General features: G+C 44.9%; 1 protein-coding gene across 1 annotated transcript in view; it reads left to right on the forward strand.

Moving 5' to 3' along the window:
- Nucleotides 1-6,592: 6,592 nt before the first annotated feature.
- The window catches only part of SNTA1 (syntrophin alpha 1), a 64,799-nt gene continuing 46,868 nt past the window's right edge, over nt 6,593-24,523 (forward strand). The window contains exons 1-3 of the mRNA XM_083746274.1: nt 6,593-10,852; nt 11,221-12,819; nt 16,807-16,992. Of these exons, the coding sequence (XP_083602400.1) occupies nt 12,546-12,819; nt 16,807-16,992 (460 nt within the window). The 5' untranslated portion in view covers nt 6,593-10,852; nt 11,221-12,545. The remainder of the gene's footprint in view (nt 10,853-11,220; nt 12,820-16,806; nt 16,993-24,523) is intronic.

Below are 24,523 nucleotides of genomic sequence, written 5' to 3' on the forward strand. Positions count from 1 at the left end.
CGTGTCAGCTGGCTGCTCTGCCAGAGTTTCCACCCCTCCTTCTTCTAACACTTCACAACTCTTCTCCTCGCCTATCTCTGAGCTGTGACTTCCCTCAAACCCCTGCTGCAAATCAATGCTGCATTCCCCTTCTTCAGCGGCATCAGGAAAAGGGGGGGGGGTCATCTCCACCATTCCTCCTCTCTCTCGCCCTCTTGAATCCAATCCCTGACAGGTGTGTGCCTGGAACCCCCTGCAATCTTGCAGCCTTTGTAACAAGTACTACAATTAGCCAGAAGGTGAAGCCTGTCTTTGATATGACCTTATTTCTTATTGGCCTGTGTGGATGCTGTCAAGAGGCACATGCTTGGAGCAGAAATAAACCAGGAAAGACATGGGTTGTATACAGCATTAATCATCTTCAGACTAGACCTTCCAACATCAGCGGATATGAGTAACTTAGGTCCATTATTTCCAGTGGGCCTAACTCACTTGGAAACAGCCTAATGCTCTGTAAAGCTGTATCACAGCCTTAACGGCTGCAGTTAAATATTATCATTTTATGCATTATGCTTGCTCTAGGGAGCTCCAGGCGGTGTTTGTAGGGTTCTAAGGCAGCCCAGTGCCATCCAACCACAGCAACCGACCATAGCCAAACGCAGGCTGCATTCAGAAGTGGAATGTATTCTGTTAGCTTTACTGGATGTAATGCTAGTATTCCTGTCTCAATATCTTATGTTCCTTTTACATCACAGTATCTGTTACTACTGGAACTGTGGCTTTGTGATCAATATACGTACCACCACGTCGGACTAAATGATGAACAACAGGAAAGAACCACATGCTAGATACTGCCTCAAATTGTGTCATGTCACAATTCAAGGCAAAGCTGCTGTTTATCTATCTTAATGGGGGTGAAAATGGATTCCCCCGTAAACAATTAACATGGAAATTAGCACTAAACTTCTGCTAAATTCCAGAAGTTGCTTTGATATCATGTGAAAGATCACATAAAACGTGGAAATTAACAGGCAAAGAAACATCAGAAAGGCAGAATAAAGTGCCACATCTGAATACAGCCCCACATAGGATAAGGGAAATTGCTGCATCAGGTGCCTTCAGAATGTTTTGCCTCAAGAAGAAATTCCTGAATTATTACAGTGTTCTGCTGGGAGACACAACAAAAGGAAACTAGACACCAGTTCTTTTCTCCCGTCAAAAATATTCTCAGTACTGGGGATAGTAGATTATGGCCAGAAACCACTTATGACTGGGGAGAACACCATGCACAAATGATGTAGGCATTATAAATGCAGAGTTGCTAGCAGAGCAGCAACATGTAGCCAGTGGCAGAGGAAGCTGCTTGGGTGCTGGGGGCAGGGTGAGCCGCCCATAGGGTTAGGGTGCACCACGGGGCCTCTGGAATCTGCCTGCCCTACAGCTGGGGGGAGGCAGCGGGTGGACCATTTGGGCAGCACAGAACCTGTATGTGTCCAAGCCACTGTGTCTCTCCCAGGAGAGATGCATGTCTTGGGTGAACTGCAGATCCCGTGGTGAGTGCTGCCCGGCATTTTGTCACACCCCCCTCAGTGGTGACACCTGGGGCAGACAGCACCCACCACACCCTCCCTTCCTCCACCCCTGCATGGGTGGAGTATAATCTGAGAGTATTAGATGGAAGAGGTCTTAGTGCAGTGTTGGGGAGCTTATGACCCTTCAGCTGTTGTTGGACTCCCATCAGGCCAGTGGTCAGGAATGAGGGGAACTGTTGTCCAGCAACACCTGGAGCCCCCAGGGTCCCCATCCCTAAGTTAGCAAAAGATTAGTCCCAATTATTGCCATCTCCAAACATATCAAGGGCTATAACATGGAAGATGGGGCAAGCTTGCTTTCTCTTGCTCTGGAGGGTGCAACTCGGACAAATGGCTTCAAGTTACAAGAATGGAGATTCCAACTAAACATCAGGAAACACTTTCTGACAATAAGAGCTGTTCAAGTGTTCCTCAGGACAGAACAGTCTCCCTCAGGAGGCTGTGGACTCTCCTTCCTTGGAGGTTTTTAAGCAAGAAGTTGGATGGCCATCTGTCATGGTTGCTTTAGCTGAGATTCCTGCATTGCAGAGGGTTGGACTAGATGACTCTTGGGGTCCCTTCCAATTCTACAATTCTATGATTCTAATTAGTCTAGACCAAAAGTGACTCGCCTCTATCTTCCTAGTGGCCTACTTTTCCAATAGTTCCACACACTGCTCCAGACACCAGTTTGGGGCAACTCTGCAGTTGGGTAACATTATAAGGTAAAGATAAAGGTACCCCTGACCATTAGGTCCAATCACGGACAACTCTAGGGTTCGCGCTCATCTCGCTCTATAGGCTGAGGGAGCTGGCATTTGTCCGTAGACAGCTTCCGGGTCATGTGGCCAGCATGACTAAGCCGCTTCTGGAGAACCAGAGCAGCGGATGAAAACGCTGTTTACCTTCCCACCGGAGCGGTACCTATTTATCTACCTGCACTTTGCCATGCTTTCAAACTGCTAGGTTGGCAGGAGCAGGGACCGAGCAACGGGAGCTCACGCCATCACGGGGACTAAAACCGCCGACCTGATCGTCAAGCCCTAGGCTCTGTGGTTTAGACCACAGCGCCACCCACGTCCCTTGGGTAACATTATACTCTGAGCATAATGGTCTAACAATCTTTTGATTGTAATGATTTTGCTTCAAAATGTGGGAAGCCAGCCCTGTTGCACTGGGGGACCCCTCCACCTCACCCTGCTGAGCGGGGCCCTGGACCTTTGTCCTAAAGCCCTGTTCTGACGGCACCACTGGTTTATGGGGCTAAACAATCCAACCCTCTCACAGAGCACCAAGGTTTGTGTAATGAAGTTGGCAGTCAGCTAGAAGCAAAGTACACTCAGGTAGGGAGTGCAGATGTTCAGATGTTGAGAGGTTATTAATTTGTGGGGGCTAGGAATGATTGCAGGGGTACAACAAGAAGAGGCAATGTGTAGTGATCCTTTGGCTTCTCAGAATATACAATAAAACCCAAAACCAAAGGTGGTTTGAGGATCAGATCTGGGCTGTGAGCTGCTGATTAGTCACCTCTAGTCTAGCCTGAAAGATGATGTTTTGCTCCAAGCAAAAAAAACATTGGCAGGTGGGGAACAGAGCCCATGGAATAATCTTGAACTTGACAGTGGTGGTCTTGTAGATGTCAAATATAGATCTAGCCTCTTTCCTTCTTTAAGTTGTGCTTAACCACAGAAGTAACTTGTTCTATGCATTGCAGATAATCTATCTATCTATCTATCTATCTATCATCTATCTATCATCTATCTATCTATCTATATCATCTATATCTATCTATCATCTATCTATCTATCTATCTATCTATCATCTATCTATCATCATCTATCTTTCATCTATCTGCAGCATTTATATTCCACCCTGTGGCCAAAAAGACTCTCAGAGCTGCTTACTATTTCTGAGATGGTCCCTACCCTCAGGCTCACTATCTGAAAAGACATGACTCATGAAGAAAGAGGGAATGGGAGGGAAGAGGGATATGCTGTGGTCTTTAGCCCATGAAGTCTTATGCCTCAGTAGATATTGTTACTCTGTAAGATTCTCAAGACTCTTTGCCATGTTTGCTTTCCGCTAATCTGTCAGCCAGCTTTGGCATTTAAATGCTCTCCCATCCTAAAAAAGATATGCATCCATTTCACTGGATTAGCGTGGCAGAGCAATTTCATGATAGGGGAGTTGGGCGGATAATACGAATAACTTATGACAAACACTTCAGCAGAGTCACCGCAATCGCATCAGAGGGCAAAAGAGCTCTGAGTTAATATGGAGAAATGGAGCTTAATGAAATGTCACTGCTGAAGTGCCTGAACGATCTTTTAGCTTGATATATAAGATACACAGCAGAAGCGAGGATGCAGAAGGGAGTCTTTCTGTTAGCAAGATGTGCTTCACGAGCATAGCCAGTTCCCCCTCTTTCTTGCCCAGCTTTTTAACTATCAGAGAAAGAAAAATAAAAGCTGCTTCTATGTGCAGCTGAATGAGGATTTAGTAATTATGCATCTTTCCCATCCCGCCTATCATTATGGTGACAAACAGTACCTTCTAATAATGTGCTGAGCAACATGACAGCCATCTCTTGCATCCTCTTCCTCCAAGGTGACAGGAGCACAGGTCCTTTCTGTCTGGGCAAAGCAAGGGCCATTCACTCACACCTTATTCAACACTGACTTCGCCACTGAATATAGATTTGGTAGAGGAGCTGCAGCCAGTGTAGATGAAACACAACTCTCCAAATACATGCCACCTGCTTTCATGAGTTCATCTAAAGCCACCTCAGGTGTGCATGATGTCTGAAATGGCCATAAGTGAGGAGAAGGCCTCCAGTGATTATTAGTCACAAAGGCTATCTCCATATTACTACCAGCAGCAGAAGTGTTGTGCTTCTGAGTACCTGTTGCTTCGAATCATGAGCAAGAAAGCATTGCTGTATTCATGCCCTGCTTTGGGGCTTCCCACAGGCATCTGGTTGGCCACTGTGAGAACAGCCTGTTGGACTAGATATTTATTTATTTATAAAAACATTTATCCACTGCTGCATGATAAAAAATATATCACAGCGGATTCCAACAATATAAAAACCAGAGAGAGAACGAATAAATGGATTAGGTGGCAGTCCATTAAGTTTTACTCCAAAGGAGACCCACAGAAATCAATGAACATGACTAAGTTGTGTCAATTAATTCCTCTTAGTAAAATTTAGTTGAGTACCACTAATTTTATCCCCATGAAACATCTTTAGGTATGTACGCTTAAATAATCTAAGGTACAAATTTGTCTGACACCCTGAAGGTTGCTCCTCACAATAGAACAAGGCTAAGGAACCTGTGGCTCTCCATTGACCTGACCATTGACCATATGCTTGCTGGCCTGTGGCTGTTGGAGTCCCACAACTTCTATAGGATCACAGATTCCTGCATCCCTGCAGTAGACAATACTAGGCTAGACAAACCAGTACTTTCATTCAATATAAGTCAGTTTCTTGTGTCAGGAGGTGGTGGCGCAATTACCCAGTTTCATCTTCATCGTCCTCAATTTATAACAGCAGCCTTGAAACAAAGCCAATTACTTGGAAGCAGCTCCACTGATGGTGATTTGTAATTGATAAAACAAATGGTCAAAGCACTATAGGAGAGCTCCTTCGCCCTTGTGATTTTGCTTTTTAGTTGAAGTCAACAGTAATTCTTGTGAAAAAGTAGTTTTCATGGCCGCAGGGCAAATGTCTTCTGTCCTGTCCATGGGACAGCATGAAAATATATTATTTCTTTGATCTAGGGTAATTGGCATCAATCCCTGCAGTAACCGTTTCAAAAGTGTTTTAAAGTTCTGATAATTCATTTGCATCTAACAATGATGTCATACTACCTGCTACCTCTGGGATGAGGAAGCTCTGGCTCTCTGGCTGTAGCAAGACTACAATTCCTGTCATACCTGAACCTTGGGCTAGGGGCTGATGGGAGTTGGAGTCCAACTTCTGAGGAGCCACACATTCCCCTTCTCTATGCTAATGAAAAAGAATGCTGGGAAATATATAGGCCAGGACCCAGCCTAGTCCTTTAGGTTGCAACCCTATCCCCATTTGCCTGGGAATAAGTACCACTGAATGTATGGAAGTGATGTATGGAAGTGAGAGCTGGACCATAAAGAAGGCTGATCGCCGAAAAATTGATGCTTTTGAATTATGGTGCTGGAGGAGACTCTTGAGAGTCCCATGGACTGCAAGAAGATCAAACCTATCCATTCTTAAGGAAATCAGCCCTGAGTGCTCACTGTAAGGACATATCGTGAAGCTGAGGCTCCAATACTTTGGCCACCTCATGAGAAGACAAGACTCCCTGGAAAAGACCCTGATGTTGGGAGAGATGGAGGGCACAAGGAGAAGGGGACGACAGAGGACGAGATGGTTGGACAGTGTTCTCGAAGCCACAAACATGAGTCTGACCAAACTGCAGGAGGCAGTGGAAGACAGAAGTGCCTGGCGTGCTCTGATCCATGGGGTCACGAAGAGTCGGACATGACTAAACAACAAGTACCACTGAAAATTATGGACATTACTTCTGAGTAGACCTGCACAGGCTTGCACTGTAGATAATAATCCAGAAGAAAAAGTGCCACCATGACCAACAATTTCCAATGCAATAGGAATCTCCTAGCTGTTACCTTCATGATCAAAATTATTTATTCCATTTCTTGAACATTAAGAAGGCATTATCCTAAATGCTTTGCTATATGTTAGCTGACAGCCCTCTGCTTTCACCATATGAATGACAGTATTCATAGAAACATTCTTCCTTTAATGCATTGACAGTAAGTCTAAAATCCCCATGGTATCAACACTTTGCAGTCATCTAAGTCCCTATGAAAGGTCTCTTGCTGTCACCTGAGTGAGGAAGAGAGAGGGAGATGGGACTAGATTTTCAAAAGAGATCACAGTTCAGGCTTTCAAGTGATCATCTCAACTGAAGACAGAATTTCAAAAGAGCTTTGTGTATGTTGCACTGTTTCACACTGAACCAGTTATTTTGGCATCCCTAGTTTTCGAGAAAAGAAAAGAAAAATCACGAATCTTAAAAGCAAGCTGTTGATTCCTCTACCTCTGGATCAAAAGAGGAGGATGAATAAAAAGCAGAACCTTGTTTACTTGCAAAACAAAACTTTTTGGCCGTCTATATAGTTTGGAACGTACCGTTTTATAATATAGCTGTGTGTTACAGTGTGGAACAGGGCAGTGTTTCCTAAGATGTGGGTCTCAAATCCTGTGAAAGTGGGTTGTGGGATTTTTATAAATAAACCCAAAATTATTATTGGCACAATGAATGCTTCTTAAAACTATTTGCTTTGCTGGCATATCATAATGCTGTGTCGACACTTGTAACTGAATGTCAGAAAGGCTTGAGTCTTACATATTAACACCTGGGAACTGCTCTCTGGTGACAGTTTGCCACAAGCTGTGCATACAGGGAGTTGTTTTGAGGAGCCTCTGCATCAGAGGCAAGCTGTAATAATCACCCAAAACAACTCCCTGCACAAGCACCTTGGGGCACATTGCCACCAGATCTGCTGTCAGGGTTAATAGCTAACCCACAGGAGATTTGAAGCCTGCATGGTCAAAATTTATCCGCTGCATTTCAGCTTAAGGAACAGAGAAGTTTGAGTGATGGCATTCAGAGTCGATGAACTGTAGTTGTAAGCTGCTTTGAGGTGGTTTTTATTTCTATTATTATGCTGTGTATAAATTGTATATATATATAAAAGTAATAAATGTGTTTGCCTCTCAAAGAGAAATTTTTGGAAGTGAGGTTATCAAATTTTTGGCTTCATTTCCCAAAATACTCAGTTACCGCGGAATAGCCTGAGCTTGCTGATGAAGAAGTACCTGTGTTGCTGACATATATTTGCAAGACAGGTTTTTCAGCAATGACTGCTATGAGGACAAAATGCAATAGCAGGCTATGTATCAATAACGATTTGAGACTTTGTCTGACAACCATCCAATCCCACACTTCACCTACTCGTTGGCAAAATGCAAATTCCACCATCCCACTGATACTTGCCAAAATGGACTTCCTCATGAATAAAACCATTAAAAATATCCATAGTTTGTTATATCTAGCAATGCTTGTGTAAGAGTATGTTTTTGGAATAAATATTTATAGCTTATGAAGCAATACCCTGCAATTAGATGGTTGGTATTCTTCCATTCCCATAAACAAAACTGTGAATAACTTTGTAGGTACTATAAATATTTCAACAAATTCCACATTAATAGGGGTGTTAAGTAAATTTGTGCTTAAGTAAACTTCTGCTTGGTTATAAAATAGGGAAACTCGCAGTTAAAATGCATGAAGCCCCAGCAAGACCCAGAATTCACGTGACAATAAATCAATGGGTAGGCATATCAAGTAAATTCGGACTTGTGGGTTGTCATACCGAAAAGGCTGGGAATAATTGGAATAGAGGAATGTCAACTACAAAGACAGAGGGGTAAGCTTAGGGGCCAATGTTTCCCTAACCCATCCCACACACCTACAATTCTGTATACCTGCGTTCATCTCCTGAACCACTTCCTACAATGGTTGGAGGACCACCATTGCTCTAGGACAGGGACGGAAAACCTGTGATTCTCCAGAGGTTGTTGAACTCCAAATCCCATCAAACCCAGCAAGCCTGACCAATGGTCAGGGATGAGGTGAGCTACAGTCCAACAACATCTGGAGGGCCACAGGTTCCCCATCCTAGCCTAGGAACCTCCATTAATTTCTGGGGTTGTAGAAACAGAGATGTTCACACCACGTCTCTGAGTAGAGAAGTTCCAGGGTGCAGGGCTTACCAGATTTTGTTTTGTTTTGAAGGAGCTCACTGGAAGCTTATGTGGCATTTTTTATTTATATTTTTATCGTTACGAGAAGTGGGGCAGCCAGAGGAAGAGCTTTGATTTAAAATGCTAGGCCACATCTACACCATATATTTAAAGCACGTTACTTCCCCCAAAGAATCCTGGAATACAGTAATTTGTTAAGGGTGATGGGAGCTGTAACTCTGTGAGGTTACCCCTCACCTGTGACGGCAAGGCTACCGTATGTTGTGATGGCAATTCCTGTCTAAGGCTGCATTTAAAGGTAGGAAAGGCTGCATAATTATGGAGGCAGCTGACCAGAGGGCACCTAAGGTAAGAGCCTCTCCCCAGCCTATTTACTCCCAGAGTCTAAAGTTACCTTACTGCACAATAATAGCAAATCGGTTCATGGCTCATGTTCTGCCGTGACAATAAATCTATCACCACTTTGTCATGCAATGTGAAGTGCTGAAAAGACAAAAGCAGCATATTAGTGGTCAGGCAGCAGCCATGAGGAAAATGGCACAGAGCTTGCTCTCAGATATGCAAACTCCACAAGTCTCCAGAAAACAGGCAAGTGCAAAAAAACAACAGCAACCCACAGCATTGGGACGGAATGACCTGAAAAGTACTGTCAGGAAGAACCCACATGGAGTGCAATATTAATGGACCTTACCCCAGGACACAGATGTTCTAACTGGTCCTCTCTGCTGATGAAATTGCAGACACCACAGTTCCTATGATGTACCTGGGCTTATGGTCTCCTGGGACCACAGAAGCACTTTCCTGAGTGCATCGCTTTGCCTCTTGAAGTAGGAATGGCAATGTGAGATTTTTATTTTTTTATCCATTGCATTTCTAAACTGCCCGTATTTTGAATTGTTGTTACTTGCCCTGGGACCTGCTGGTGAACTGCGGGTAGTAAACATATTTATTTATTATTATAGCGTAGCTCTCTGAGTGGCTTACAATCCCATTAAAAATATGAAACGTGGCCCAAGGTTTAGACAAATAATAACAATAAAACCAATTATAAATAACAGCAAAAAAATAAGATCAAAAAAACTAACAATGACATAGCAGCTGAAACAGCTAGGCATAAAGCCAGAAAAATGACTAAATTGGTGCAAGAATCTAAAAGCACCAGTTAAATATATCCACTGTAATTAAAAGGCCTGGGACATGAATGTCTTCACAGGGCATCTAAAAGTCCATAGAGTGGGCACCAGGTGAGCTTCTCTGGAGAGGACATTTGATAACTGGGATGGCATCACCAAAAAGACCCTCTCCCTAGTACTACTTGTCACCCTTCATTAGGTAGGGTGACTTGGGAGAAAGCCCTTCAGTGAGGCTCTCTAGGGCAGGAGTCAGCAAACCTTTTCAGCAGGGGGCCGGTCCACTGTCCCTCAAACCTTGCGTCGGACCAGACTATATTTTTTTTTGGGGGGGGGGGGAAATGAACAAATTCCTATGCCCCACAAATAACCAGAGATGCATTTTAAATAAAAGGACACATTCTACTCATGTAAAAACACGCTGAATTCCCGGACCGTCCGCAGGCTGGATTGAGAAGGCGATTGGGCCTCATCTGGCCCCCAGGCCTTAGTTTGCCTACCCATGCTCTAGGGCCATGCAGGAATATATGGGAGAAAGTGATCTTGCACTATAAGTTGTCCTGCTAGAATATACCAATGAAAGCAGTGCTTTTCTGCCCCTAAGGCAAGTTTCCATGGAAACAGGTCAGGAATTACTGAACTTCCTCATATATTCTGGCACCTCTGAGTCTTGCCTCTTTTTTTCTGCTGTAGGGAAGCTTTCTCCTGACAGTGCATGCAGCACCTCACAGAGCCTAAAGAGCACCAGTTGTGGATGTATCCTGAATGTGTACCTAACACAGTGCATCACATTTTTCTATATGATGCCATTTTTCTTACTAAACATTACTAGCACGTACCAAGCCTTCAAACTCAATGGGTACAGCATGCTAAAAAACGTTATCAGTTTGTGATAAGTTAGAAACAAAACCAATGTCTTACAAGATTGCATTTTTTTCATCCACCTCGAAGGAGCTCAAAGCAGCGTTTTCCCCTGCCTTTGTTATCACAATATTGTGAACTAACGACAGGACCAGGGAATCATTATCAGCCGGAGGGCCACAAATCCTTTCTAGGCAACCTTTCAAGGGCCACATGCCAGTGGGGCTGGGCAAGACTGGGCAGATCCATGAATGTTAACTTCACCTTTGTTTGGTAGGCTGGTTTCTACATATCCCTCTCCATCCAGGCAAGCACAAAGCATCCCAAGAGTTGAAGGGCATATGTCAGGCAGGCAAAAACACTCAGTGTGAAAACAGGACCAGTGAGAGGTGTGGTTTATGGAGGAGTGTGGCCATGACAATGGCTCTCAGATGTTTCTGATGTACTTTGCCCCCTATCACTGTTATGTTTTAGATGGTAAGGTAAAGGTAAAGGGACCCCTGAAACATTAGGTCCAGTCATGGCCGACTCTGGGGTTGCGGGACTCATCTCACTTTATTGGCCAAGGGAGCCAGCGTATAGCTTCTGGGTCATGTGGCCAGCATGACCAAGCCGCTTCTGGCGAACCAGAGCAGTGCGCGGAAATGCCATTTAGCTTCCTGCTGGAGTGGTACCTATTTATCTACTTGCACTTTGACATGCTTTCAAACTGCTAGGTTGGCAGGAGCAGGGACCGAGCAACGGGAGCTCACCCTGTCGCGGGGATTCGAACTGCCAACCTTCTGATTGGCAAGTCCTAGGCTCTGGGGTTTAACCCACAGCGCCACCCATGTCCCTTTTAGATGGTAAGGGAAAGTATATTCTGAAACTGAAAAATTCTTCAGTAGGGTGCGTCAGCCATGGGACCTGACTGAAATCACTTGCACTTGACACTTGGCTTTGGCACAGTGGAAAGCTGCTCTTGTGGTTAGTAATGTAAAACAAGTGTGCCTATTTTCATCTGACAAATGTTGAAAGAGACAGGCGTCTGCCTACAGCAGTGTAGCCAAGGAAGGCAACAAAAAAGATCCAACGGTGATCTCCCTCTGCTTGGGAGGTGCTCTGTTCTGCCAGAGTAACAGGGCAACTCTTAAAGGCTAGCATGAGAGGGATTCAAGTTTGCTTTTCACAATTAAAGTGGATTTAAAGTTGCCACTGTGGTACAATAAATCTGCTTTAGGAAGGGAAAGTGACAAGGAAATGCATGGTCAGGAAAGTGACAAGGAAATGCATGGAAAAGTGTGGCATGAAGGTTTAATGCGAAGTCGTATAAACACCCCACAAACAAATCAGATTGTACGCTTAAAAAAAGATGGATATATGGTAATCTAACCTCCGCATATGCTTTGTGCAAACAAATCAGGATACTTATAGAATAAATTGGTTTTCTGTAGGAACCCTCACCAGCATGCCTTTAAAAATACTGTAAATCAGTAAAAATCAACAGGTAAAGCTTTTCCCCACATGGAAATGCAAAACTGTGAGAGATGTTACCTGGCACTACAATGCTGGGGCCCTGCACAGTGGTGCGGTCAGGTGATTGTAGATTCCAGTCTTAAAGGGTCTTAAGGTTAGATGCTAGATCTAAAGTTAAATCCCTTAGATTTAGCCACATATTTCAAAGGGCCAGCCCTGCTCCGTTTAGGGCTCTGCACTGATCCGAAAACCCTAATGTGGCGGTTTCCTGGGCAGCAGCGGAGGCTGAATTGCAGCTGATGCCCGTTATATCCGGGTCGCCTGAGAAAGCGGGCGGCGGATGGCCAGGTCTGGATCGGAGGCAGTTTTCCGAGACGCCCTCTCTCCACGCCGTCTCCTTTGGCCGGGTCGGCTTCCGGGCCTGCGCGAAATGAGTCTGGGGTGTTTCTCCAGACGGGGCGTCGCCAGACAAGCGCCGACGGGCCATGTGCCGGCGGGTCCCTCCCCCCGGGCTTGGAGAGGAGGGTCCGGGGGCGGGTCCGGGGGCGGGGCAGCGGCGGGCGGTGGCTGCTGCTGCTGCTCGCTCGGCTGCCCGTCCGCCCGGCCGGTGGCTTCTCGCTGCGCGTCCCGGCTCCACTCCAGGCAGGCAGGCAGGCAGGCAGGCGGCGGAGGCGGCGGCGCAGTAGCGGCGGCGGCGGCTAGCCGAGGAATGCGCTGAAGATGGCGGCCGGCCGGAGAGCTCCCAAAAGCGGCTTGCTGGAGCTGCGGGCACCGGGCGAGCAGTGGTTGCGGGTGCTCGTCACCCTTTCCGACGACTTCTTGAGCGTCAGCCCCAGCAGCAAGGGCGCCGACGAGCCGCTGCAGCCGCCGCCCAGCCCCGTGCAGCTGAATGGCGGCGAGCCGGGCGCCCCTGTCCCGGACTCCCTCGCCAACATCAAGCGCACCGTGCGGATCGTCAAGCAGGACGTCGGAGGGCTTGGCATCAGTATCAAAGGTCAGGGGCGAGGGACGGGACGGGGGCAAGAGCCAGGGGACCCGGTGGCTCGCCAGTTTGAGCAGTTTCGCTTTTCCCGCCCCACTCTTTTCACTCTCAACCTGCTGTGCGCCTCGGGCGCCGGGACAGACTTGGGAACGAACCTGCATATTTCTCCAGAGCCGCGTTTGCCTCCGCCGGCTGCGGGAGTGGCTATTTTTGGGCACACGGCAGTCGCTTCGCTTCTGGCGGAGATGACACTGGGCAAACTTGAGCCGTGTGTTCGCCACTTCGGGGCTCTTGCAAAAATGTCCTTCGAAGTCAGTTTAAAAGGGAAAAAAGCTCCGAGGGACTGGGGCGCGTAAGCTTCTGGGGGAAGTCTCCATTACAGTTCTGATGAAGCGCGAGGTATTATCTGCAACCGCTTCGGGAGCTGCTTAGCTGCCCCGAAGGAATTGGAACGGTGTTAAAATTGGGAACGTGGTGGTTAGGGACCCCGAGGAGTCTTGCATTCTTCCTGTAGGTCCAATCTAGGCATCTCACGAACGTGCTAACTGAACGTTTTCTAAGAATTTTATTGCACAACCAAGTGGAGAAGGCATTCTGTGTTGCTCAGAATTTGCATGCTTCATTGGCAACGCTGGTTAATTAATAAGTGACTTAAAAAAAATAAGACTCTGTGAATTTGTAGTCTGCTGGACCAACATAGCTATCTGACCCTGATTCCATCAGTAGCAACATTGTAATCAACACAACATAGTATCAACACAAATGTTTCTTCTCAATTTAGATTGTTGCAGAATGCAAACAGAATTGTATTCAGTGTTACTCCTGCTCAGAGCAGATCGGTTGAAATTGATGAACATTTGTGTTAATTTCAATGAGGCTACTCTGTGTAAAACACAGTTGGAGACAACCAATTGATTACCGGTAGATTAACAAGACATCAGTGCTGCAAAGGCCTTTGACCATGTAAGCAACAAAAATTGACTTGGCTGACAACTGAGCTTTGAATCTCAGCTACTTAGTACTGAATTTAATGTGGTATCTGAAGAGCCACTTCATAGGATGATCAGTTCCCATGCAGAGATGATTTACATGTAGGGTAAAAAAAACTTTGGGTGTGAAGTGACCCTGGCAGTGCAGTCTTATACGTGTTTACCAAGAAGTAAGTTCTGTTATGCTCACTGGGACTTACTCCCAGGTAAGTGCGTATAGGACTGAAGAAGAAGAGAAGAGTTTGGATTTGATATCCTGCCTTTCACTCCCCTTCAGGAGTCTCAAAGCGGCTAACATTCTCCTTTCCCTTCCTCCCCCACAACAAACACTCTGTGAGGTGAGTGGGGCTGAGAGACTTCAAAGAAGTGTGACTGGCCCAAGGTCACCCAGCAGCTGCATGTGGAGGAGCGGAGACGTGAACCCGGTTCCCCAGATTACGAGACTACCACTCTTAACCACTACACCACACTGGCAGCCTGAATGACCTGAAAACTGTGTAGATCAACTTTGTGGATGTATAAAATCCCAACTTTCTAGTAATGGGACTGCTCAGTGCTCAGGTGTGCACTTTGGCTTCAGAAACTTTCAACACCCATGTGTGTGCTTTACACACACATTATGAACAGTCCCATCAAACGGAAGAGGTCAGTTGTCTGATAATACCAAGCAAACTGTCCACTACTTAATCGCATCTACACAAGCTCAGCTTTGTATATGCAATATTCTCTTACTAGTTATTAGGTAGGAATCTAATAACATCTAGGGGAGAGGGTCCCCTACCCCACCTTACCCCACGGGCTAGATCTAATAACATCTAGCCAGAAGGTCCCCTACCCCACCTTAAGAACTGGGTAATGTTCTCTGCAACCCTAGAAATGCCACGTAAGTGGAAATTCTGGGAGGCCTGAAGTTAGTTCTGGCGGCATTTTTAGCGTAACTGACTACACGTGCCATATGAGTTGATGCAAAGCTTTGTCCTCCATCACATACAGCTGCCTTGTCAACCCTAGTCTCTAATAAGGATTTGGGCTGCAAATGTGAACACCCTTACTTTGGACTATGTCCCATTGTATCTCAGTGGGACTTAACTCTTAAGTAGATGTGTACAGGATTGCACCGTCAAACACGTAAGGCTAGATCCTGGAAAACCTCTTGTATGATAAATGATGGTGTGAAAATTGAAACTGCAAAGAGATCTAGAAACTGAGACATTTGCCATATACATTCTTTATTTCTTAGTTGTGTATTTACTGGTAGAATGCATGCCTGCAGTTGGGCTAGATGGAAGCATACTTTTGCATCAGAAAAGTAGGCCATGTTCTCACATACTTTTTAGTCTAGGGAGTTCATTTCTTGTAGGTCTAGAAAGCAGGACAGGGACACTTTTACAAATCAAATATGCATTCCAGTCACTGGAATTATAAATGTCAAAAATTCAAGTACCACTTGTCAAAAGTGCCAAAGATTTAATGAAGAAAATTAGCATGATAGAAGATTCCGTGAGTAATGGGAGATCCATGAGGGCATAAACTTGAAGATTCAGGACCCTTTGTTTGACCTTCAGAATTGGGGGAGAGAGCACACCTTGTGGAGAAAGTGGGTCTCTGTTTTTTTCCTGCAATAGCAATTGTGTAAGGAGGAGATTTATGACTACATTAGTAACATTTTTATTTGGCCTTTAAGTCGCAATGTAAGGTGGAGGAGCTGACATTATTCAGACTCATGCATCTGATGAAGTAGGCTCCAATCTCAAAGATTTATATGCTGCAGTATATCTGTTTCTCTTTAAGGTGCAACAATGCATTTTGTTTTTGTTGCAACCAATGAATGCAGCTGCTGCTCTGAAATCCATTTAGCAGCATTGAATGACTTGAAGATCATGCAGGGTGAACTTCATGACTGCATGAGATCTACTAATCTGGATTTCTTGGCAGTGTGGTTGCTTAATGCACAGGTCTCCTCAATTATTATGTTGATCCTTTCAATTAAGAGCTAAAATAGAGTATTCATGTAAAAATTAGACATGCATTTATATCTTTTAGATTAACTTGTGGACCCCATTGTTAAATTGCATTATGCATGTAAAATTAGCATACTATCTTTGTGGGGAGTTTTTTTGCTTTTCAAAATGAGGGTACATTCGAAACATGTAGTACCCTTGACTATTGGAGTTTGACCATTGACTCAAAGCTTGTGTTCCTTTAGATATTATTGGATGCAGCATAGTCAAAGATGCTGGAAGTTGGAGTCCAACAACAGATGAAGAGCCACAGGTTTTCCACCCTCGTCTTAAAGAGCTACCATTCTGTTTAGCTGGTACGGGGTAGTGACTCTGAGCAATATTCAAGTGCATTATTCTTGAGCTTTACGTCCACAGGACACTCTTCAAATAATTTGAAACTTTATTTTTTTATTTATTTTAATTGCAAATAAAAATCAGCATTTTTTTGCACTGAAGCCAGTGGCTGCTAGGGTTGACTCATTGGCCCCTAATGTCTTAGGAGAGGGGATATTTTTGCATATAAATCTTTGGAATAAAAACATAATTCATTTATATGTTGCACACAGCTTGGTACATTTGATTGCTGCAAACTACAGGGCACCTGTATGCAGTTGTTGCTGATCCATTGATCTATAAACAAAGTAATATAATTGTAGAATTGGTCCATGGGGCACAGTCTAGAGTGATAATCTTATAAAATACTGTGCAATATGGCATCTCTTAAAACGAAGCAAAAAACTGCACAGGTAACATCTCTCTTCTTTCCTTTTACTAGTGTACCAGTTGGGGGTTTGGAAGCCTTGCACACTGAATATTTTGTTAAGCCATGTGTTGCTCCTTTCTACAGCAGGACTGGGAACCTGTGGCATTCTGGATGTTGCTGGGCTCCCATCAGCCCCAGCTGCAATGGCCAATGGTTAGGGATGACGGAGAATGCATAGGGTCTTCACTCCTCATCTTCGTATGCAACACCTGACTTGTTTTCCTTTTTTTGCTTTTACTTCAAGGTGGCCGGGAAAACAAAATGCCCATTCTGATTTCCAAGATTTTTAAGGGGCTGGCTGCAGATCAGACGGAGGCCCTGTTTGTAGGAGATGCCATCCTTTCCGTCAATGGTGGTGACCTCTCTGATGCGACACATGATGAGGCAGTGCAAGCACTGAAGAAAACTGGCAAGGAAGTGGTCTTGGAAGGTAAGCAGGCTGTATTGCGGATGGGCTGAGATGTTGAGGATCCCTGCCCTTTTCACTTCTGAACTTTTACTAACAGGATCCTTGGTTCACTCTGTTCCTGTGCAGTGCACAGGTGAATAATCTTCCCAGTGATGCTCCCCAGGATTACTGAAGCAAGGGCCAACCTGGAGGATGTGTGGTGGTGACTAATATTTTAAATTAGTTTAAATTACTAGAAAGCTGGGATGAAACAAGTGCTCTATACTACCTGCAATCATGCTAGAACATTTCTGTTCTGTGCCAGGAAGGGGAATCTCTTTCAGCCCGAGGGCCACATTCGCTTGTTGACAAGTGTCTGGGGTCCACATGCCAGAGGCAGAAAGGATGCAGAGCAATGGGTGTGACTTTCGAACCTTTGAACAGGAGTCTGTATTTCAGCTAAGGAAAAGTCTGTACACACTGCCACACATCTCTCCATCCAGATGGTCAAGGCATTTTTCCCCATTCAGTAACATACAGTAGTACCTTGGTTCTTAAACTTAACCCGTTCCAGAAGTCTCTTCCAAAACCAAGGTGTGCTTTCCCATAGAAAGTAATGTAGAATGGATTAATCCATTCCAGACTTTTAAAAACAACCCCTAAAACAGCAATTCAACATGAATTTTATCATTGATCCATAAAATGAAAGCAATAATCGATGTACTGTACTGTCAAATAAATAAGACAGTATTGTAGATGATAAAAAAAATTATTATTTTTCCCCTTACCAGCACTGATAGTAGTCATTGTTTGGATTTTGTTTGCTTTTATACATTTCCACAGTCACACAATCAATCAGTAGCTGAACTGGGTTCCACACAGTCACAAAAACAAATTAACCGAAAAAGCCTCAAAAACAAAAACGCAAAATAAATAGCAAAAACCAAAGCTCCAGATATAGTGGTACCTTGGTTCTCAAACGTAACCCATTCCAGAAGTCTGTTTGACTTCTGAAATGTTCAAAAACCAAGGTGTGGTTTCTGATTGGTGCAGGCACCCAGGAAACAAAAGCTGACGGCCACATCAGGTGTTCGGCTTCCCAAAAACGTTCGGAAACTGGAACACCTCTGGATTTTTGGTGTTTGGGAACCAAGGCATTTGAGAACCAAAGTTTTGCAAAGTCCTCTTGTTACCTGAGGAAACGCACTGGCTCAAATATATGGGTCTGCTGCCTTTCCCTCTCCCCTCCTTGTGTATTGCACATGCCCTTCCTTTTATTTATCGCTTAAAATAAATTTTGACCTAGTTACTGCCACAAGCAGTAACTAAGGTTCATGCTTTGACTTGTTACTTGTGGTTAGTATAGAGAGAGGTAAACCACAAGCCCACAGTCAGACAATACGATAAGCCAAACCATGTCTTAGTTCAGTTTGATGCAGCAACAGACAACAACAATCAAGGGGTGGCCACAATCTCCTCCCTATTTAACCCCCACACTTGTATGCTTGCACTAAACCATAGTTTGGCTTAGCATAACACCCAAACCTTTGTTTAGTTGTCAGATACAGTGGTACCTTGGGTTAAGAACTTAATTCGTTCCGGAGGTCCATTCTTAACCTGAAACTGTTCTTAACCTGAGGTACCACTTTAGCTAATGGGGCCTCTTGCTGCGCAGCCGCCACACGATTTCTGTTCTCATCCTGAAGCAAAGTTCTTAACCTGAGGTACTATTTCTGGGTTAGTGGAGTCTGTAACCTGAAGTGTCTGTAACCTGAAGCGTCTGTAACCTGAGGTACCACTGTATCTGGAAAAAGTCTATGACAAGCCTGAATGCAATCAAACAAGGGAAGCACAAGCATTCTTAAGAATGACCATCTTTCCTCCAAGGAGGTCAAGGCGGAATACTTGGTCCCACCCCATTTAATCCCCTCATCAACCCTGCAGGTTAGGCTAAGAGGCAGTTACAGGCCCCAAATCACCCTGTGAGCTTCATGGCCCAATGTGGGTTTGAACTCTGGTCTCCAAAGTCCCAGTCTGACAGACTAGCCACTGCACCACACTGGTTTTTCATGGAGGATAAGGCTACCTGTGGCTACTAATTCTCATGGTGATGTTCTGCCACCAGTGCCAGAGGCAATATGCTTCTGGATACCAGTAGCTGGAAATCACAGGAGAGGAGAGTGTCGTTTCCCTCAAGTCCCGCTTGCAGGCTTCCCATAGGCATCTGGTTGGCCACTGTGAGAAGAAGATGCTGGACTAAATGGTCCATTGGCTTGATCCTGTGGGGCTCTTCTTATGGTCTTATCTCTACTGGATGGGTCTGATGTCAGTTGTAGACCAAACAATTAATGGACACTAGATTGGGGAAGGATGATATAGAATAGTTGGCTCACTCATCGTTGCTGCAGTTGTGGACCTGAGGTTTAGAAATTGTGGCCAGCTTCAAATCATGTTTTTGAAAAGCCTACTTTCCATCGTGTATAGCTTTAGGGTGGTCTTTGGTACTCATCCTACTCAAGGGGAGACCCACTGAAGTCAATGGACATGGCAAACTTAGGTTTGTTTGTTTCAGTAGGTCAGCTCTTGAGTTGCAATTAGTTCATTTCCACCCTAAGGTTTGTAGAGAGAAGGGAAAGCCTTTTACTAACTTAAAGAATCGTGTTGCTTGCCATAACAGCTCTCAATATTTAGACATTTTTTTGGTTTTGATCTAATGCTGAACGGTATAATTTAAAAATTCTCAATTCAGAACCCTCTATTCCTTTTATTAGTATTCCTTACATTTAGGTGACTAGTTTATTGTTGCTATGGTGACCAGAAGTGCTTAGCAATTATTGGTTTTCTTTGTAATGCCGTGTGGTGCTTGTTTGCTTATACCTCTAAATATTTAAAAAAAGGGGGGGGAGTGGTCATTCGATGGATTTCCTGCTAAGCTGGGATGTGATTCTTTGGTGCCCAAGAAAAAAAGGAAGTTTAATGTAAGAAGAGAGAGACTGGGAAGAATTTCAGCTTGCCAGATGGAATGCTCCCCATCTCCTCTCCCTGCATGCTGTTCTGGGTGTGGGGGTGTCCTCTGATCCTTTTCAGAGCCAATTTGGGGTGCATGCAGGGGGGTGAGAAGGGGAGAAAACCCCATTGTGCTAGTGGAAGTCTTTGAATCCAACCCATTGGACTGTTTCCAATGTTAGTCCTACTCAGAGGACACCCACTGAAATTAATGGGCCTGACTAATTAAGATCCACTAAATTCACTGGGTCTATTCTGGGTAGAGTTTTGCTGGAATCGCCCCTGGGGCTCCAGTCCTTGTTTGGCCTTGTAGCTCATTGAGTGTCTCCCTCGCCCAAGGTTTCTCCCTTGGCCTTGGCCTTACATTTCAAGCTCACCGGGGGGGATAAAACGGTGTGTGAGAACAGGGAACACAGCGTGCCACATCCTGAACTTCTTGAAGGAAGGGTGAACAGGACAAAAATAAGACACACGCGGCTAATCCCATTTCCATCAATAGAACCTTTTAATTTGAGATGTCATATATACCTAACAGTACTTGGAGGCATTCGACAAAGCAGTCTGTCTGTGCCTGTGAATATCTTGACAAGTATCTAAAACAGGTCCTTCTCCTATCGCAAACCACCAGGCATAGATCCCCTTCTTCCATGGCACTGTCCACTTTGATTATGATGAATAGGCAACTGATGAATGTCCAGGGACTTGAGAGAACAGGGTGCAGGACTTGGTGGAATTTGTTTTGGCAGGGCGACATGATGCTCCCTAGCTGTTGTTCAGCTCCTATCATGTCCAGCTAGCATGGCCAGTGGTCATAAGTTATGGAAGTCAGATTCCAACAACTGGAAGGCACCACGTTGGCTATTTCTGAGTTACACATTTTTTGTGCTCCCTGGGGTGTTAGTGTGAAGATCTCATAATGTTCCAGGAGGTGGGTGGAGAACTAAGAACTTGCTGTGTTTTGTTTATTTTGCTGTCTTGAAACTGAGAGCGCGAGGACTAGAAGTGGCAATTTGCAGGAAATTGATCTTTCTGTTTCCACTTAATAAGCCAGAGGTTGCTCCGAAAGGGTCTGCTTTTACACGGGCTTTGAGGAAATCACAACACATTCTTCATCGTACATTGTGTTGTGTGGTTGTGGCTCTCCCAAACGTTTTCTTATTTGTTTCATTTAATGTAGATTTATGTCAGGTTTGTTATGGCCTGTGGTTGAACAAATAAACTTCTAAAAATGTTAAATAATAGCAAATACTAAAAAAAAATATATTTTTTTATGTCTCTGGGGCTCTTTTGCTGAAAGGAAACTTAAGTCTGGGAGGCAGCTGGGAAGGTGTGATAGGTTTCAATTAACAGTACCATACTGATAGTGGTCACTTAGCCCTGCTTCAAAAAATTATCTTGAACTACTGGGAAGATATCAGTTAGTTGGCATAATCTTGTTGCATGTAGTTAACATTATTTGCACATCATGTTAGTTAATAAGACCACACCTACATGCAATTGTTTGCCACGTTGCATTTATTTTACTGGTAATTTTGTGAGTGTTCTCCAGGGCAAAATACCTCAAGTAAGTCTCAGAAATCTTACAGCTGAAATATCATTTTAAAGTGGAATCCATTTCTGACCGCCCCCCCAGCCTCCTTTTCAGTCACACTTCTGCAAAACAGACAGGCTGTTGCGTAATTAATCAGTTGCCCAGTTAAATCTGCATATAAATTAAGCTGACGATGGGGAACCAGATTTCGATGGAATGCTGCTCCCATCATTCCTGACCATTGGCCATGTTGGCTAGGGCTGATGGGAGTTTTGGGAGCCTGATGAACATCTGGAGGGCACCACATTGACTGCCCCTGATATCTCCATCAGTTTGTGTTGGGGCAAGGGGTACTGCTAGTGGGTGGGCAAAATCCTGTGCACCCCAAGGGATCATCATGCCCTAAGGTCCACCTCACATGGTGGTTCCCTGCAGCAACAGCTGTTTTCCCAGAACCAGGCCTTAATTTGTGAGGGACACTTGTGGTTTTTAATCCCTTCGGGCATCCATTTCACATATTTGCAGAAGTGTTTGCAAGCAATGCTGGCTCAAAAACCTTGACCATTTTTAAGCTGGACATGGAGCTGTTTGTGCATCCCTACCAGTTACCTTGGCTGCTCATCACCCTTCATAAAGAGATCTGTATACAATCTGGGTCTTTGCTAGACTCTCCTGTCTATTTCTCCCATTCTCCAGTTTGTAAGTTATTCCCCTCCCCACTTTCCAGTCTCTGCTGAGTCCAAGCTGATTTTAGCTGTGCTCAGCCGTTTCAGCTGATTAGCTGCGTTTCCCCTCCTCCCTTGTTTTTGCTTCTTCTTTCCCCAAAGCCCACAGAACCACACATAGCTTTGTGGAATGTGCTGCTCTGCCCTGCCGATCTCATTGAGTTTTATAACCTAAAGGGAAACACAAAACCCCTTTCTTTCGGACCTTGCAAGCATTGCTTCATCAAGCTGCTAGCTGGGTACAACACTTTCTTTGTTTCTCTTTTATTTCCTAGGCAAAAAGAAAAATGAACTTAAAAAAAAAAAGCCCCAAGTTTCTGATCCAAAAGTAAAGTACAAGAGATTTGGCCACTTAAATAGAATTGTAGAATTGGAAGGGACCACAAGGGTCATCCAGCCTGACCACCTTGCAAGGCAGAAATCTTTTGCCCAATGCTCCACTGACTGAGCTGTCCAGCATCCTGGAGGGCTTGTAGGAGGGCTTGTCCTAAAAGGCTAAAAACGTCGTGAACCTAGAAAGCTGCTTTATACTGAGTAAGACCAGAGCCAATCTAGCTCAGTATTGTCAGCACTGGGAGTGAGGAACCTCTGGCATGCCAGACCTCCCCATTTGGTCCGCCAGGATACCTGCCCTACACATATGATTTCAGGTATGGGGGCAGGAAGAATCCTGGCTCAGCTGAAAGGGCATTTGCAGTCTTAACACCACAATTTTCTTGCCAACCCAACCAACCAATGCAGCAAATTTCTTGCTATCAGTATGCCCATTAGTCAGAGCCAGTTTGTGTGTGTGTACATTGCACAGTTATCCCATAAAGGTAAAGGGACCCCTGACCATTAGGTCCAGTCGTGGCCGACTCTGGGGTTGCGGTGCTCATCTCGCTTTATTGGCCGAGGTAGCCGGAGTTTGTCCACAGACAGCTTCCAGGTCATGTGGCCAGCATGACTAAGCCGCTTCTGCCGAACCAAAGAAGCGCACGGAAACGCCATTTACCTTCCTGCCGGAGCGGTACCTATTTATCTACTTGCACTTTGACGTGCTTTCGAACTGCTAGGTTGGCAGGAGCAGGGACCAAGCAATGGGCGTGCACCCCGTCACAGGGATTCAAACCGCCGACCTTCTGATCAGCAAGTCCTAGGCTCTGTGGTTTAACCCACAGTGCCACCTGCGTCCCTCAGTTATCCCATAGGAGATATAATTGGACACATGCCCTCATCCCTAAGTGTTGCATCCCTAGTTATGGCATAAGGAAGGAGAGCCTAAGCTGAATGCAATTGTGGTCTTTGCAGTTCACCTATTCCCTTAGTTGGTGTTGTCTAGTAGCTGTGCCACAAATTATAAGCGATAGGTATGATAGCTCAAGCCTGGCACAGTAAAATGAATGCTGTGAAGTGATCACACATTCAGTAGGCTGTGGGGTCAGGGAGGAAACTCTTCCATTTTGCCTTTAGTTGTCTTTTGGAAACACTCAGTTATGAAACAGTTGTATCAACTTAAAAATGTGAAAAGCCCATCTGATCTCCTGCTGTCACAGGCTGTTACATTGTGGGGTGTTGCATAAAGCTGTGTGTGTGCTTGTGTGTGTGTGTGTGTGTGTTTACTTGGCACGCCTCTCTGGCTGAAGACTTAATCTCAGCAACAGCCTTCTTCGTCTCAAACACTTCCAGCTGTGCAGTTTTTGCATGACTGACCTGTGTATAGTCCTTGAAAGATCCCACCAGAAAAGAGATTGGTAACAAAAGGAAGGCGATGGAAAGAAAGTTAGAGTGCTTGGATGGGGGAAAGAAATAAAGAGCTGTGGGGGTTGCAGATTGGACAATCCAGGATGGCAGTAAATGGCATCAAGCTTCCCACCTAGCTAAAGACTGAGCTGCCTTTGGGCTGGTTAACAACAGCCTGGAGTAGTTATCAGAAGACCATTAAGAAGAGATGGAAGGACCATCTGATCTGGGATTCTGTTCCTAGAGGGACCAAGCAGATGCTTCTGGGAAGCCCACCAACAGGAAATGGGTACTTTCCTGTTAATGCAACAGCTATGATGAGTCATACTACCTCTGATCCTGGCAGTACTATGCATTGTGACTAGTAGCCATCAGTAGTCTTAGCTTCCACAAATTTGTCACCATGGGCATATTGATTCCCGCAGCATCTGACCACAGCATGCAGCTGTACAGTGATGTGTGCTTTACTCATCATTTCCCTTCAGTTGTGTGTGTAATAACATTTGCTTCACCACAGGGTTGGATGCTACAGACAGGTGCCATCGGGGGCACACACACACACAAAGCAGCAAATTGATTCAAAATGGTT

The sequence above is a fragment of the Podarcis gaigeae genome (assembly GCF_964106915.1).
Source record: "Podarcis gaigeae genome assembly, chromosome: 6".
In the NCBI taxonomy this organism is placed as follows: Eukaryota; Metazoa; Chordata; class Lepidosauria; order Squamata; family Lacertidae; genus Podarcis; species Podarcis gaigeae.